This window comes from Theobroma cacao, chromosome 4 (assembly GCF_053813885.1).
Source record: "Theobroma cacao isolate CCN51 chromosome 4, ASM5381388v1, whole genome shotgun sequence".
In the NCBI taxonomy this organism is placed as follows: Eukaryota; Viridiplantae; Streptophyta; class Magnoliopsida; order Malvales; family Malvaceae; genus Theobroma; species Theobroma cacao.
Window position 1 is genome coordinate 23326148 of NC_142642.1, and position 17678 is coordinate 23343825.

At 33.0% G+C, this 17678-nt stretch overlaps 2 protein-coding genes across 7 annotated transcripts; both read left to right on the top strand.

Moving 5' to 3' along the window:
- Positions 1-1969: 1969 nt before the first annotated feature.
- On the top strand, positions 1970-7413 carry LOC108661577 (uncharacterized). The gene is made up of 3 exons (XM_018119010.1): positions 1970-2837; positions 2907-3055; positions 6769-7413. Exons 1-3 carry the CDS (start codon positions 1970-1972, stop codon positions 7411-7413), a joined length of 1662 nt encoding a protein of 553 aa, XP_017974499.1.
- A 2716-nt stretch (positions 7414-10129) lies between these two features.
- On the top strand, positions 10130-13103 carry LOC18601503 (uncharacterized). Of its 6 annotated transcripts, XM_088805256.1 has the most exons (9): positions 10130-10383; positions 10739-10810; positions 11018-11086; positions 11264-11509; positions 11616-11699; positions 11831-11896; positions 12216-12281; positions 12473-12772; positions 12889-13103. In XM_088805256.1, the coding sequence occupies exons 1-9, from the start codon at positions 10300-10302 to the stop codon at positions 12997-12999; spliced, it is 1098 nt and encodes a 365-aa protein (XP_088661382.1). In that variant the 5' UTR covers positions 10130-10299; the 3' UTR covers positions 13000-13103. The 6 variants fall into 6 exon arrangements, with proteins under 6 accessions (XP_088661382.1, XP_017974836.2, XP_088661379.1 ...); XM_018119347.2 differs by having other exon boundaries at positions 10131-10383; positions 12473-13103; XM_088805253.1 differs by lacking the exon at positions 12216-12281 and having other exon boundaries at positions 10131-10383; positions 12473-13103.
- The last annotated feature ends 4575 nt before the right edge of the window (positions 13104-17678 follow it).

Sequence of the window (17678 nt, forward strand, 5' to 3'; positions counted from 1 at the left end):
AAAAAAACTTATTAAAATAATTATTTAAATGGTTAAAATAGTTTTTAACTATTAATTTTTAATAGGTTAATAAATGTGTCACGTATATACGTTTAAACACGATAACACGATTAAACATGATAACACAATTAAGTAAACATGTTTAAACGTGTTTTAAATGTGTTTATCGTGTTTGACACATTAAGACATGAAAATTTTCATGTGTTAACGTGTCAAACACGATTAGACACGAAACACGTTAAAACTAAACCCAAAGCCTGTTTAACTCGTGTCGTGTTAACGTATCGTGTTCAAAATTGCCAAGTCTAGTACTCCTACACCTTAGAACCAATCCCACAATAATGGCAACCAAACAAAGGAACAATCGTAATACCCAACTATCAAAAGCCACAATTTCACATTCCCATCAATTCCTTCATTTCCATTTGTTTATTGTTTTTTCTTTTCTTTTTTTTTGGTCTTGACTTTTTCTATTTTCTTTATTTCCACACTTTTTTCTTACTAGTTTTAACAATGTACCTAGTCTTTCCCTTAGAGCCCACTAACCAATCTCTCCAACTAAGATAACCTAAAGCACAAACAAAACACAAGACTACTTTTGGCCAAGACCAAGCTATTAGTATCTCTAAGTGATTGAAAACAAACGAAAACTTACGAAAATTCAGTGAACAAGATGGAAAGAACACCATCAAATGAGCAATAAACCTCTCACCCTATCGTCCACCATGCTACTAGTGTTACTCCATTACCATCATCATATCATGGGCACTTCGAACTCCCTCTTTTGCTAAAGAGACAACCTACTCGTTTGCTTCACGCAACGTATGTTGGATTTGCCATTTGGGAATTTGAGCCACAACGTTTTCAATGATTAACATATGGGCATTCATTCTCTTGGATTTTTTACCCAACCAACCACGTTGGATGAATCCTTCTCCACCATAAGCTAATTAGTGTTAACGCACTTAGGCACTGTAAAAATTACAAATGCTTCTTTAATAGCTAACAATTCTACCACATTGGAATCCATAATACCAACAGCTTTTAAGAACATAATCTTAACCAAGCCATTATTATCTCGTAAGACACCATCGATGCCTACTTACGTTGGCTTTCCTCTTAACGACCTATCAATATTAAATTTCATCAACCCTTCTGAAGAGTATAAAATTTATTTATTGTAAATAATTTGGTTTTACAGTTCTTTTACATTTTTAGCCTTATGTATTGTTTAGAATTACAAACTATACCAGCAATATAAATAGCTGGCTGCTGACTATTTCATTTTGAGAAATATAGATGCAGAATATTTTTTCATTCTCTGTTCTTAGTTCTTCGATTCTATGAAATGATAGATTCTTCACATGGTATCAGAGCCCCGATCTGGGGTTCCTGAACTATTTTTCTTTGATTTCTTGTAGGCCCATTCATATTTCTCCTTATTATACAGTAACAGTGTTTATCTCAAGGATTGCGATCGACGATTCAGCCATTAGGAGAATCGATTCTTCGTCGTGTTTTTTGGTAGATTATTTGGGGTTTTGTGTGTGAATTAGTTTGTCAGATCAATCATTCCAGATTCTTGATCTAATCCTTCTTATTTCTTGCAGATTTGGTTAGGAATCGACTGTTGCTAGGGGTTGATTCTTTTTGCTCAGATCTGTATTTCTTGAGGATTTTTTTGACGATTTAATTTTTTTTGTGGTTTAATTCTTGTGAGAAAAATATCTTCTTGATGTGAATTGATACGACCGAGTCAGCACATGGGGGTTCTCCTTTGGACGATCCACACTCGGCTTACTTTGTGCATCACTCAGATCATCACGGTTCAGTCTCCATTACTCCAAAGCTTACTTCAACAAATTACTCAGCATGGAGTAGGTCATTTTATCTTGCCTTGTCCATACGCAATAAGCTAGGGTTTATTGATGGTACGATTCCTCAACCCTTAGTTACTGACAAATTGTATATGCCGTGGATAAAATGCAATAATCTGATTGTTGCCTGGTTGCTTGAATCTTTAACACCATTAATTGCTTCCATTGTTTTCTATATGAGTAATGTGGCTCAAATCTGGGAAACCCTAAAATGTAGGTTTTCATTGCCAGATGGTGTTAGAATTTGTAATTTGCAGCACACACTTAATGGCATTACTCAAGGAAGTAGATCAGTTGATCTGTATTTTATTGAGTTGAATTCTGTTTGGGAAGAGTTGCGTAGTGTTCGCCCCCTACCTAAGTGTACTTGTGGAGGTTTTCAGGAATTTGTTGATCAGATGGCTAAGGATAATATCTTTCGATTCTTAAATGGATTGAATGATAGCTTTTCTGCTCTAAGATCACAAATTATAATGATGAAGCCTTTTCCATCTTTGGATAAGGCATATAATCTTGTTTTAAAGGAAGAAAATCAGAGGAATTTCCATGTCACGGTTCAACCATTAAGTGAGACTGCTGCTATGTCAGTAGTTGCTAGTGAAAAATCAAAGGGAAAATCTGATTTCTTATGCTCACATTGTGGAAAGAAGGGGCACTTAAAGGAGAAGTGTTATCGACTGATTGGATTTCCTGCAGATGTTAAGTTCAACAAGAACAAATCTAATGGTAATAATAAAAGGAGTCAATATTATTCTGCCAACAATGTGACTTCTGTGGCCAAGTCTGATGAAGCTGAATATGAGGGTATCAACGGTTTAATGTCTCAAATCAGCCTTTCTAAGGATCAAATTCATAAGCTGCTGTCTCTCATCAATGAACAACCATCAATCAATCAATATGATACTCCTACAACATCCAGTCAGCAAAGTAAGACTGCTTTGGTAAATTCAACCGTGGCAGGTAAGTCTTTCAATCATGTTTATCATTCTTTTAATGATTCCTGTTCATATTCCTTTGCAAATAGTATAGTTGCTTCAATGAGTTCATTTCTGAATAGTGATGCCTGGATACTTGATACTAGTGTTACTGATCATATAGCTTGTAATCTTAAAAATTTTACTGCATATAGGAAAGTTCATGATGTTTTTGTTCAATTGCCAAACAAAATGAATGTCTTGGTATCCCATATGGGCACTGCAAAATTAGGAGATTTGATTTTAGAGAATGTTTTGTGTGTATCGAGTTTTAAATTCAACCTGATTTCTGTTAACAAGTTAGCAAAGTGTCAAAAACAACATTTATTTTTTACTGATTCATATTGCATTATACAGGATCTAGTTTCCTAGAAAGTGACTGGGGGTGCTAGAGTGAGGGATGGCTTATATCTCTTACAAAAGGAGTTGGATGCACAACTAGTTGCACAGTTTCAAAAGGACAGAAATACAATTTTTCATTCTGTTAATTCTTGTAATAGTTTGTCTAATGTTTTTGATTTGTGGCACTTTAGATTAGGGCACATTCCACCCAAGAAAATAAAATAGATTCATCAACATTTTCCTAGTGTTTTGTCACGACCGAAATTTTTAGGTCATGACTGGCGCATGGGCCCAATGGACGTAGGCCATTAAGCCCAAGCAAGCCTATCAATCTCACATGTTCATCATTCCATCATAAACTACTAAGTCATATATCATAACTTAGAATCAAAATAATATTAAGCATTGCCACTTCATACTGGCATACCAAACAAGTTTATATACACTGTCTACACATGTATCTTAATAATTCACATTAGGTTCGTCTATACACAACAAAAGGAGAATCGATGTCCAACGGAGAGACTCGAACGAATGTACAGCTACTGAATGTCGAGACACCTACCAAAAGATGGATACAAGCCCACGAGGACACCTCGTCCTAGTTACCGACTGTCTCTTAATATGAAAACATGAAGTTGAAAGCGGTGAGCATAAACTCAGTGAGTGAAGAAGAAGGGAACAAGCATACCATAAGAAATGTTTATCGAAATCATGATGCACTCATTTTCTCAAAACAATGCAATTTGTTCTCGTTTTTAGAAAAACCCCTCATAAGTAAATTACTTAAAAGATCCATACTCAACTACGGAACCAAAGAATCGAAAAATATAGCAAAACCCACAAGTTAGCCAAAATGAACATAAAGTTTCTCGCTGCAACGAACTTCATTCTCATTGTAGCGAGAACCAAGTTTGGTGAAGGCCCTCAAACTTGAGAGTTTCTCACTATAGCGAGTTTCAAAACATCAAGGAAAAAGTCTCATTTTCCCTTAAAACAAACCATCTTGCTAAAATAACAATAGCAACATATAACACATGTAAACTCCCAAATTTCAACAAATCAAATGCTCACATATTTGCATTTACAACCATATACCCATAATCATCATGCACACCATCCCATCATAATTATCATACACACCATCCCATCATCATCATTCCCAGCTCATGCGCACTCCCTACTCGCACATGGCTAGGTCATCACCGGGTTATGCGCACTCGCTACTCGCACATAACTAGGTCATCACCGGGTTATGCGCACTCCCTCCTCGCACATAACCGAGTCATCATCGACTTATGCGCACTCCCTACTCTCACATAGCCAAGTCAATATTATTACACAATAATGTATTCATATATATATATCAACACAATGTGGTAGTGCATGAATCAATAATAGTCACATGTCACAAGATGAAGACAATCTATCAAAAGCTTGTTCCCAAGGCACTTGTTTTTATGAACAGCTGGATAATCCATTCAAATGTTTGACAAATACATTATATCTCCAAAACAAGTTTTGAAATGCAAGTCCACTCACCGGTATTAGGAGTAGAAGTACTCCTATTTTCAATTCGTGAGTACAGTCTTTTACCCTATCCAATGGCTTACCACCTAGCCATAATCCATGACACATATTCCAATTAAATTATGTCTAACGGTCGTAAGCTATTTCAGGCTCGATATATATATATATATGATATGAAATGAAAAATGCATGGGTAGCCACTAGACCCGGTATTGGCCTAAGTCGATTTTTCATCTGATAAATTGGCCAATGCGTTTAATTTCACTTCAACTTGCTCCATTTCTTTTCCAATCCCTCAATTCACCAAGTACAAACTAATTAACACACAATTAGGCAAAATTTACCTTCATTTTTCTTCTTGGAACTTTGGCCAACAATGGTACACTAACTCCGTGATTTTTCCTACTTAATTTTCTCACCATTATTCATTAATTCCTACACCAAAAACTATTATTTCTTAATCAAATCACCTAGAATAACATCCCCTTCTTCCTCATTATTCACTTAGAGAATTCAGCTATTGATGGGCACCAAACCTTTGGTGGTTTTCTTCACTTGTTTTCATGCTACACATCATTAATCACCTAAAAACACTAACATACCTAAAAATCAAACCAATCCAAGATCATTCTCTCTCCATACCCATTTTGCCTACCACTTATTCACTATGAAATCATGTTTCTCAACCATAGAAATAAGAAAATAAAGCATGGGTATTGTAAATCTTAAGTAAAAATAAAGAATTTTCACTTGACCTTGCTTAATTCCTTGGAATCCCACACTTTTTCCTCAATTTTCTCACCTAGGGTTTGTATTCTTTCCTTTCCTCTTCACTTCATGCTTTGGCCAACCATATGGGTGAGACTAAGAGAGTTTTAAATAGATTTTACAAGGAAATTCTAGAATGATCCAAGCTTGACACATGGCATGTTTCCATTGGTCCATGTGTAATACTTATCTATTAAGCAATCTCTCTCCACCACATAAAATGTTTCAATTATCCACAATGTAAAATGTTAATGGCTTAAATCCATGGGCATGACAAGTGTTAGGTGGTGTAAAATTTTAAAATTCCAACTTTGCCCCCGTAAACTCGTAAAATTATCGTTTTGCCCCTAGAACATGAAAATCATCAAAAATTTTATTTTCTTGTCATTTCACCCATATTTTCATCATTCATTTATGCTTTAGGCCTACTTAAGCCATAATATTGTTTAAAACTTACTTTTATGGGCTTATTGAGAAAATGATGAAATTACCCCTGATTAGGGGTATCGCGTATATTTCTATCTACGAGTCTATAAAGGTCAAGGTCTCACATGTTTCTTGTACAGAAATTTTTTTTTGTGATGTATGTCTTCTTGCTAAACAGAAAAGGCTTCCTTTTCCAATTCATGTACCTTCTGTTACATTTGTTTTTGAACTAATAAATGTTGATATTTGGGGACCATATGAAGTTTCTACAATTTCAAGACATAGGTTTTTCCTTACTATTGTTGATGAATACACTAGGTTTACATGGGTATTTTTAATGAAATACAAGTCAGAAGTTTCCATGATTTTACCTGCATTTTATAATCTGATTTTGAATCAATTTTATGTTTCAATCAAACAAATAAGGTCAAATAATGGTTCAGAATTTAATCTCACTAATTTTTTTAGTTCTAAGGGAATTATGCACCAACTTTCTTGTGTTAAGACCCCCCAACAAAACAGTATTGTTGAAAGAAAGCATCAGCATCTTCTAGTTGTAGCTAGATCACTTTTATTTCAAGCTAATCTTCCTTTAAAATTTTGGGGTGATGCAATTTTGGTTGCTGCTCATATAATAAATAGGGTGTCCACACTGGTTTTACATGATCAAACTCCATTTGAAAAACTTTTCATAAACCACCTTCATATTCACATCTTATAGTATTTGGTTCTTTATGTTTTGCATCAACTTTATCACACAAAAGAAAAAAGTTTGAACCTAGGGCTAGAAAATGTATTTTTTTGGGATATCCATTAGGTATTAAAGGTTACAAGCTTTATTTCCTTTCCAGCAACATCAATCAACTTCACGTTCTGTTTCTGATTTGTCTTCTTCACATGATGCTTCTTTACCTACCCACCTTTTAGTTGTTCCAGATACACATTTTGTTGATATTCCTTCTCAACCAATATCTGACAATAGTTCTGTTCCTGTTGCTGATAATTCTTTTGATTCTGTTGTTGATACTTCTGCTTCTATTTTCAAAATGGATTTGCATGATTTAAATGCTAATTTGCCTGAGTTGAGTGAACCTACAATTCTACCTGCTGAAGAACCACATCTACATAATTCACCATCTAATATTAGAAAAAGTACTAGACAAAGACACCCACCAAAATACCTTGAGGCTTATCATTGTACCTTTCCTACACAAGCCAATTTTGTTACCAAATATCCCATCACCAAATATTTGTCTAGTAATCAACTCTCACCCGATCATAAAGTTTTTACAGTAGCTTTGTCTCATATACTTGAACCCACCTATTATCATCAAGCTGTAAAACATGTTCAATGGAGGGAGGCTATGCAATCTGAATTAGATGCTTTAGAGGCAAATGGGACATGGACAGTGGTACCTTTACCTCCTAATTCTCATGCTATTGGATGTAAATGGGTCTACAAGGTTAAGCTAAATGCTGATGACTCTGCTGAGTGATATAAAGCCCGATTAGTAGCCAAAGGTTATAATCAAAGGGCAAGATTTGATTATCAAGAGACATTCAGTCCTGTGGTGAAACATACCATTATTCGGCTATTTTTAGCATTGGTAGCTATTAAAGACTGGTTTTTTACTCAGCTTAATAATGCTTTCTTGAATGGGGATTTAAATGAAACTGTTTTCATAAAGTTACCACAGGGGTATTGTTTTAAAAGGGAGTGTCCTACCGGGTGTAAGATGGTGTGCAAGTTGAATAAGTCATTGTATGGACTTAAAGAAGCATCACGACAGTGGAATTCAAAATTTACCACTTGTTTACTAGCTTATGGTTTTCAACAATCCAAAGCAGACTATTCTTTGTTTACCAAGACTACTCAAACAGGGGAATTCATTGCATTGTTGGTTTATGTGGACGATATTGTAATTGGTAGTACTTCAATGGATCTTACTAATGATGTTAAGGGCTATTTGAGTTCTAATTTCAAGCGTAAGGACTTAAGGAAACTTAAGTATTTTCTTCGCTTAGAAGTGGCAAAATCCAGTAAGGGAATTTTTCTTTGTCAAAGGCAGTATACTCTGGACATCTTAACAGAATATGGTTTATTGGGATCTAAACCAGTGTCTACACCGATTGAATATCATCATAAGTTGACAAAGGCCACAGATGAAGAACAATTGAAAGATAGTACTATGTATAGACAACTGGTTGGAAGACTATTGTATCTTACTTTTACAAGACCAGATACTTCATATACTGTTCACATACTCTCTCAGTATATGGACAAGCCAAGTGAGGCTCATTTACAAGCAGCTTTCAGAGTAATACGATATCTTAAAACAGCTCGTGGTCAAGGCATTTTATTTTTTAGTGATTCTGATTTATGCCTACAAGCATATAGTGATAGTGATTGGGTTGGTTGCCCAGATACTAGAAGATCAGTTACTGGTTTTGGTATATTGCTAGGAAACTCATTGATAAGTTGGAAAGCTAAAAAGCAGAGTGTGGTAGCAAGGAGTTCTACTAAAGCTAAATATAGAGCAATGGCAGCAACTTGTTGTGAAGTGATTTGGTTACTGCATTTACTTATGGACTTCAGTATTGAACATTCATGTGCAGTGAAATTATTTTGTGACAATCAATCAGCTCTTCATATTTGTCGGAATCCCATATTTCATTAGCGCACAAAACATATTGAGATGGATTGCCATTTCATTTGAGAGAAGGTAGCTGTAGGTCAAATTGATCCATCTTACATTCCTACCAAGTCCCAGCTTGTAGATCTTTTCACCAAAGCTTTACAACCTGGACCATTTCATTCTCTATTACGCAAGATGAGTATTATTAACATACATAATACTCATCTTGAGGGGGAGTGAAGAGTATAAAATTTATTTATTGTAAATAATTTGGTTTTACAGTTCTTTTACATTTTTAGCCTTATGTATTGTTTAGAATTACAAACTATACCAGTAATATAAATAGCTGGCTTCTGATTATTTCATTTTGAGAAATATAGATGCAGCATATTTTCCCATTCTCTGTTATTGGTTCTTCGACTCTATGAAATGGCAGATTCTTCACACCTTCCGATGGGTGTTCCCAAGTGGTTGCAGTTCTTGTTACTTTCCTCTTTTGTGGTTCGACGGCGCAATTAGGGCATTACACCCCATCCATAATTGAATACTATGACAAACTAATGCTAACTTTGTGCCACCAAGCGGCTCTTAGCTTAATCATGTTAAAAATCTGTTCACTATCCCAAACTTTGTCACGGAAAACCATCTCATTTCTGTGGAGCCAGATTGAACAAATTATTGTGAAAAAAGCCATCGTCCAAGCCTTGCTTCCGTCAGGCATTGTGTCCACATTGCACCAAGCCATTTGAAAATCTGAAGGCGACTATCCAAGTCTTTCACGTAAAATATGCTATATCCTAATTTTAAATTGGGATCTAACTTTTATCTTCAACAATTTTTTGGATTAGAGTCATGTAAATATGTAGCATTTCATGTAAACCAATTTTTAAACACCTTGATCACCAGATAATGTTCAAAAGATTTGACTTTTGCAAATGCAGAATGATTTTCTCAAACCCGCCACATTATACGTTGTGCTTAGAAGTATTGACAGGTTGAGTAAGTCCGTTTATATGTTTTTAGGCTTACGTTTGGTTCCATCCAACCTGAAAATATTATTATATTAATAAATTAATTTTTGTTATTTAATTTAATGATAAAATATATTTTAAAAAATATACAACAAATATAATTTAAATGAGTGGTCCGGGTCCTGTTTAAGATTTAGAAGTACCAACTCGGCGCGGCTCGACCTTTAGCCACCTATAATTGTATTTCATCTGTTTCACCTCTCAACCAGACATCAAATTGCCCTTCGCGATGCCGCTGACTTTAGCCTCCATGGGTTCGACTTGCAAAATCAGATTCTTTTGCTATTTCTAGGATCTTCTTTTTTCTCTATGGACTAGCATGGTCTGTTTAAAAAATCCAATGTAGACTAGTTCTTTACTTTATTTTTATTTTTTTACATATTTACCGTTTTTCACATTTGCAGAGCAAATTCACTTCTTTGATTTGGTCTAGATAAGTATCCTGACCAGAATTAAATATTGCCGGGCACATAGCAACAGCTCATCAAAAATAATTTTATATGTTCTGGAAATGTCAACCCAGCAATCAAAGTCCAATATGCCTGATGATTAGAATGTTAATATTGAAAGAGATGATCTCTTGATTTTGAACCTCTAAAGAACTGGGAAATTAGTCCATATACAGGGGAAACCTCCTGAATCCCCTTATATAGTTTCACTTCCAGCCATCCATAACAAGCAGTAACTTGAATTGGTTACTTGGTTTATCATATATATGGGAGGAAAGCCTTCGGGTAAGATAAATTCTGGATGGGGTTCTCATCATGTTCATCCTCAGGAGAGTCGGCGGCCTAGAAGGGTGAGAGCTTCTTGTAACTGATCAAATGTTTTATATATTCGATAGATTGATGGTAGGATATGAATTTAAGAAAATAAAACGGCCTTACCTTATGAAATTAACTCAAGTTAATTCATAACTTTTAGTTCAACTAAATCTAGATTTCAAGAGGAAGAAGAAGAAGCATATATTACAGAGATTTAGCTATTATTGAGAGTGAAATAATCCAGAAGCACTTTAAACCTTCTTAATTATGTAGCTTGATACTTGATAATGGCTGGCTTCTTTCTTTTTTCATATATGTAGATAGAACCTTTCCATGCCAATATATTCACCACAAATTTACAGCAGGTAGTAATTGCTTGACTTGATGCAGGGTAAAGAATCGTACGCAGTAACTACAGCAACACCCTCAAGCTTTGATACGGTGTCAAATGCTTCCAGCATGGTGAGAACATGCCTCCAAACAATTTATATAATGACAGAACCATTAAGAGGGATAAGTGGATCAATATGCGTGGGTGATGAAATTAAATCTTATAATTTATGTTAGATTTGGGGGATTGGGAGACCTTGTAACATTTAAGAGAGTATCACTTAAACCTCATTTTCACCACGAATTTACAATATTTGGAGCCAACTGCTCTGGATGCAGGGAAGGAATTCAAGTTTCATGTCCGATGCGTCTTACTACAAACAGAGCAGATCTAATGCTTCCAGCATGGTGAGAGCTTCTTCTTTGGAGCACATTCCTCCAAATGGTTGTAGAATATAAACAATCATAAACGAAATGACATCTTAACGCAAAACGTCTAGCACAGAGGAAACCTTAAGAAAAACTCCCTAGAAATCATATTTTTACCAATAATTTAAGAATAATAACTAATTTGACTTGATACAGGGAAATATTTCACGTACAGGAAGTTGTGAGTCGCTTCCAAGCTCTCGAACAAACACCTTTGACTCCCGATCAGACGCTTCCAGCTCGATGACAACTGCTGACGTGCTTTCACGTTGTGCAATTCCAAGTTATAGAACCAACACCACTGACTTCCGATCAAACGCTTGCAGCTCGATGAAAAGAGCTGAATCGCTTTCACGCTGTGCAATCCAAAGTGTTGGTTCTAGATCCAGTAGTCCTGCATCGGTCAGAGCTTCTTTCTTCTCAACTCTTCATGCAAAGTGAGTAGATATTTGAAGCTTCTGTTTTCACCTACACCATTGATTAAAGTTTTTAAGTTGGCCTGATGCAGGAGGACACTTTTAGTCGAAGAGCTTTTCTGGCGCGTGATGATGTTCCAGCAAATCGACACCTTTACCCTCCTGAGTGGCTTAGGGTAATGATATACATTCGCTCAATTAGTACTAAATACAGCATATGCTTTGCTTGCTTAAATTTTTTGAATGGAAGAACTTTCTGTATACCAATACAGAATTCACACTCATCAACTTGTCATGTTCAATAAAGGGAATCAACAGAGACAGAGGGGGGCAGCATTTACGCAGTAGTGCATACAGCACAGTGTTACATAAGGTACCAGGCAAATCATAAATAGAGGTTAAAAAAAAGCCTCCAATTTATTAGATCAATGCATTTGCTAATTGAACAAATGGCTTTGAAAGAATTCCCCTCCAAAATTATTTTTATTGAATCAACTTGACTTCACAATCAACAAGAATGATTCTATTCTCATATTTGATGGTGCGGTTAAGGCTTCCATACTGTCTGAAACATTGAGATTATCAAACACTTGATTCATAAACTCTAGGACTTAGGAAATTAAAAAGACAGCCTGAATTCCCAATTTTCTGCCTGAATCACCAATAGCAGGCACTGACCCGCATCGATGCAGGCAAACGCTTCAAATACTGGTGCTTCTGGATCATGGGATGTCCAAGTGAATAGGCAGCGTAGAATGGTGAGAACTACATATTGTTCAAGTGAAAGTTGCTCTGTCTGGTACTACTGTCAGTTGTATCCTTGTTTCATGTTTCTGAATTTTCCTTGGTGGATGCTTGTAGCTTTCTTCTGTAAATCTTTGGATCATCAACAAATTCATTTTAACCAAATTGAACACTTAAAGAAAATTTAATGCTATTAATTTTTCAGATGCCATATTATCCGAGAAGCAGTTTGGATCATTTTAACGTCACATTCGAGCCACAAATACAATGGCCAGGGTATTGGTCTCCTCCTTCAGCTGCGGTTCTCAAGATTAATTGTGCAGGGGCATTCTCAGCTTCCTCTCACCAGGCAGGTTTTGGGGCAGTGATAAGAACCCAAGAAGGCTATTTTCTGGCAGCTTCTTCGGGGAAGCTAGCAGCATGTGAGGAGGCTATAGTTGCAGAAATTAGTGCTATCAAGGAGGGTTTGAGGTTAGCTGATTGGATGAAGTTACAGGAGGTAGAGGTTAGGTCTGATTCTTTGTTTGTCATTACGGAGTTGCAGAAGCCTGGTAATAGCTGGCTTGCTTTTCCTTATCATCAATTGTTGAATGAGGTTAAAGGAATTGTTGCAACTTTCAGGAATTGCAAATTTTTGCATGTCGGGCAGGAGGCAAATTCTGTTGCTCATTGGCTGGCCATGTATGGCTTCTTTGTGGAAACTATCCAGTCATGGTTTTATACTGCTCCTAATTTTCTCTTGCCTGCTTTACAACAGGATGTATATTCAGGTTATACTTATTGAAAGTACTCTCCAGTCATTTTATCAAAAATAAAGTACAAATACTGTTTCTAAATCGATTGTTGTGAATCATTGGAACAAATTGTACTACATTACAATAGATTACACAGCTTTAAATTACTACGATGTAAGAGCTCAACTTGATTTTAGTTAGAGGTTGAAAGTACATCTCCTACAAGGGATAATATTAGCATTAAAGTTTGTTATGAGCAATTTGATTTCCTTTTTTTATTCTTTTTGACTAGAGATGTCAATGGATATCCTGTTACAGGATACTTGCAGATAATCAATCGGTTATATAGGATTATGGTACCTGTAATTGGGTTCGAGTAATAATTTTACTATCCATATCGGGTTCGGGTACAATCACTTGAGTACCCGATACCCGAACCCGATTATAGATTTTTTTTTAATTTTATGTAATTAAAGACAAACTTATATTATTAATTAAATTAATTCACAAAACTATGATTATTAATTAACTTGTGATATCTTTTAATACATATATTTTATATATTGTGTTAATTTATAAAGAATACAATTACTATTATATATATACACTTTTAGTATATATACTTTAAATATAAATATGTTTACTTTCTATTTTGTGTTAATGTTACAGAAATTAAAACTTATAAAATTATTGTTTATAATATATACTATTGTGTATATAAACTTATAAAATATATACCTAAAAGAAATTGTAAGATTAGAATAATTTTAGAATATAGTTATTTTTTTAAATTTCATGGACAAACTCATATAGTTAATTAAACTTGTAATGTTTAAGTTGTTGTTTGAATATTTGTTTTTAGTTATTTAAGTTGATATTTGAAATATTTATTTTTGATTATTTAAATTTAAATTTTATTATTTATGTGCTTTTATAAATTTAATTATTGGTGAATTATATGAAATATGAATGAAAATATTATTGTATATAGATACGGGTATGGATAATTGGGTATCTATGAAGAGTATTTTAATATTTTTTTTTACATAATCAGGTTTTTAAATGGATTTGGATAATTATTTGGTAGTGAGTATATATTAGGATTCGAGTTAAGGTAGTAAATTTAAAAAATATTCAGAATAATTATCGAGTTCATGTACTTTATTTTTTAATCGAGTTCGAGTTCGTGAATCTCAAAATTGACGAGTATTTTACCCGTTGACATCCTTATTTTTGACAATCTCCTTTTTGTATGGATATATTACTTTTAATTCAGGTTCATCAAATTTGTCACAACGTGTTTATTTTCCATCAATTCCTAGGCAAACTAGCTGTTAAAAATTTTAATCACTTTAAGGTAGATTAGTTCCCTATTAAATCTTCATATTTATGCTCTTCATAATTGTAATGCTTATCTATTTTTTATATAAAATGATTTTAACATACAGACCCTCTTCAGGGCTCGACAGGTGGTACTGTTGTCATTTTCGAGTTTCTAAAGGTATTTTTGGATTTTTAGTCTAATAGTTGGATGTTTGGTATTTGGTTATTTGCAGAGGAAAATTCTGGTTTTTCCATTGTTTGCTTTAAATGGGAGGGTAATTTTGAACCTTAAGTTTTTTTTTTCTTTTTTCTTCCCTCTCATCTAGGGGCGAGCAAAATTCGATCAAAACCAAATTAACTGACAAATTCGGTTAATTCGGTTTCGGTTAATTTGGTTAATTTCGATAAATTAGTTAAAAAATATGGTTAAATTGGTTTTATTAATTCGGGTTGATTAAAAAATTTTGAAATCGGTTAACCGAATTAACTAACTTTGAAATTAAGTATATTTAAAGGTTTTTATTGCATGTATGCACTCACATTGATTTTCTATATATACATACATACATATATATATATATATATATATATATATATATATGAAAGAAAGACTAGATTTAATCATCAAGAGGGATTTTCTTACATGTATTAACTCACACATTTTTTCTATTCTTGTATATGAATAAATGACTTAGATTTAATCATCAAAAATAAAAATAAAATACACTTTATTTAGACATTAATATTATTAAATATATATAAATATAACCATACAAAAATTAATGTAAAATTAATACAAAATATAATGAAAACTATACGATGACATTAAGTTATTAATATAACTTATTATATTAACTTATTTTTATCTTAAGTTATTTATATATTATACTATATACAGTATGTTTATTAATATACAATATATAGTCTATACTATATAGAGTACAATAGACAATAGTAAAGTATTTTTTTATAAATTATTAATAAACTATATTATGATAGTATAACTTATACTAGTATAGTAAATTATATTAAATTATTAATATTAGTGTACTATAGTAATATAACTAATATTAATAATTTAATATATTAATTCATTAATATATATTAATATATTAATGTTACTATAGTATAACTTATATTACTAAAGTAACTTATATCGATATTAGTATCTTATAGTAATATAAATTATATTAATAATTAACTATTTTATAATATATAACAATATATTATATATTATATAGTATATTTGTTAATATACTAATTAGTCAATAACAATTTACTATTATATATAACAATATACTATTATATAGTATACATGTTACATGACTTCTTAGTATACTTATGTACTATATAAGCAAATATTAACTATATATAGTAATATATTAAAACACAATACATTGTATTAGTATATAGTTATATAGCACAAAATATATATCAATACAATATACATGTATACTATATAATTATATACAATAAATATTAATACAATATATATTGTTTATAGTTATACATTATATAATATATATCTTAATACACTATAAATAGTATACTTATTAATACACTATATATACTATATAACAAGTATAATTAGTCAAAAATTACATATTAATAAAATACTATATTAGTATATTAGTAAAATTATAAGTAATATTGTAATATATAGTAAAATAAAATACATTATTAATATATTATTAAATAAATTAAAAATAGAAAAAAGTTTAAAAAATTCAATTAGATCATTAAAATCGATTTAACTGACTAAAGTCGGTTAATTTGAAGACGGTTAAAGTTGTTAGATTGATTTTGTTCGATTAATTTTTTTAGAAAAGTCAATTAAATCGGTTAATGATATTCCTTAACTGAATTAACTAATTTAACCTAATGCCACTCGTAATCTCATCAGTCGCTTAGGGCTTTTACTTTTCTCTTTGTCTCCTTAGTTGATCCGCCAACTAATCATTCTTTCACCAGTGACCACTTGGAGCTTTTTTTTTTTTTTTTCGCTATTCAATAGTTGTCGGCAGACACGTGTCTTCGGCGATCCTTTTCACATGTGGTTTTTGTGTTGCTTTTCTTTTTCGCACTGATGGTAGCTTTTCTATTTCTTGGTTGATTGAGGTTCTTATCTTTGTTTTGTCAAGTATGTTTTTTTATGGTTGGTCAAAATTTGTTGGGATGAGCCCTGCAGCCAATTGGGATTGGTTGAGGCTTGATTTCAATCATGCAACAGTATCATTCATGTTGAATGATTAGAGGTTTTTCTTTCATCAATAAGACATTAATTATAATGAGTTATAAGTCTAATTAGATTAAATCCATGAGATTACTATGCCTTGCAAGGAAACTGTAATGGGTTGCATGTCACGACCCGGAACCTCCCTTAGGCCCATGACAATCGTCGCGACGTCCCGATTGACACTCATTATCCGGAATGCCAACCGAAACCCCGCAAGGCTTATATATCAGTTTCTTTCCTTTCCTGTGAGCAATCATTGTTAGATATTGAGTTTTTAAAGAATATATACTATTTTAGATCAAAAACAATCAAAATAAAATTTTCGCCACACAGGGGTATTTTGATCATTTTTTTCTCAAAAATTTCGAAACTGGCTAAAACGTAATATACAAGTACAAAACACATAATTCATATTCAAAATGAGTTTAAAAGTCTAAAATCTTCATTTAAAACGAAATTACGGTTATTTGAATATAATAAGAAAATAAAAGAAATATTAAGGAAAATATTCTATTTTCTTATAAAACAATATTTATAGAGTTATACGTGAATAATTTTTATAGCGTAAAAGCTAAATAAATGTATACATACTGAAATACAGTAAGCCAAAATATTTAATTTAATTTACAATAACAAGAGGGCCCCCGACTAAACAAAAGTAAAGAGGACTGTGAACCTACGATTTAGATAATACAGATCCAATGGTAGTCCTCGATGAAATCAGCTATCTACAGTCTATACTGAACCTGAAATGGGTGGAAAGGAGGGTGGTGAGATTATAAAATCCCAATGAGTAAACAGACATTATCATAAATATCTAAAGGCGAGTAAAATGGAGGCAAGTTTAAACAATAAATTTCAACCCATTTCATAATGTTTTCAATTTATTTCTTAAACCATAAAATATTTGTAATTTACCAAAACAATTGTTAAGGCTTATGGCTTTTATTAAAACAAGGCTCAAGCCAAAACTAATCCTCGGGGATACCTTGGCCGAGGCATCTAACCGAGTCCGCCAAGGGTGTTAAAATATTCACACATGAAACACATTTTTATTTTTAAAAACTAGCCGTTCCTTGGCGTTGGCCGAGTTACACATTCACGTGGGGGTTCGACGT

Coding starts and splice junctions, on each gene's coding strand:
- LOC108661577 (XM_018119010.1), top strand. CDS start 1,970: ATGCCGTGGATAAAATGCAATAATCTGATTGTTGCCTGGTTGCTTGAA. Junction 2,838..2,906: donor GGTAAATTCAACCGTGGCAG/GTAAGTCTTTCA, acceptor CAAATAGTATAG/TTGCTTCAATGAGTTCATTT. Junction 3,056..6,768: donor CAAACAAAATGAATGTCTTG/GTATCCCATATG, acceptor TTTCCTTTCCAG/CAACATCAATCAACTTCACG.
- LOC18601503 (XM_018119347.2), top strand. CDS start 10,300: ATGGGAGGAAAGCCTTCGGGTAAGATAAATTCTGGATGGGGTTCTCAT. Junction 10,811..11,017: donor TGTCAAATGCTTCCAGCATG/GTGAGAACATGC, acceptor CTCTGGATGCAG/GGAAGGAATTCAAGTTTCAT. Junction 12,282..12,472: donor TGAATAGGCAGCGTAGAATG/GTGAGAACTACA, acceptor TTAATTTTTCAG/ATGCCATATTATCCGAGAAG.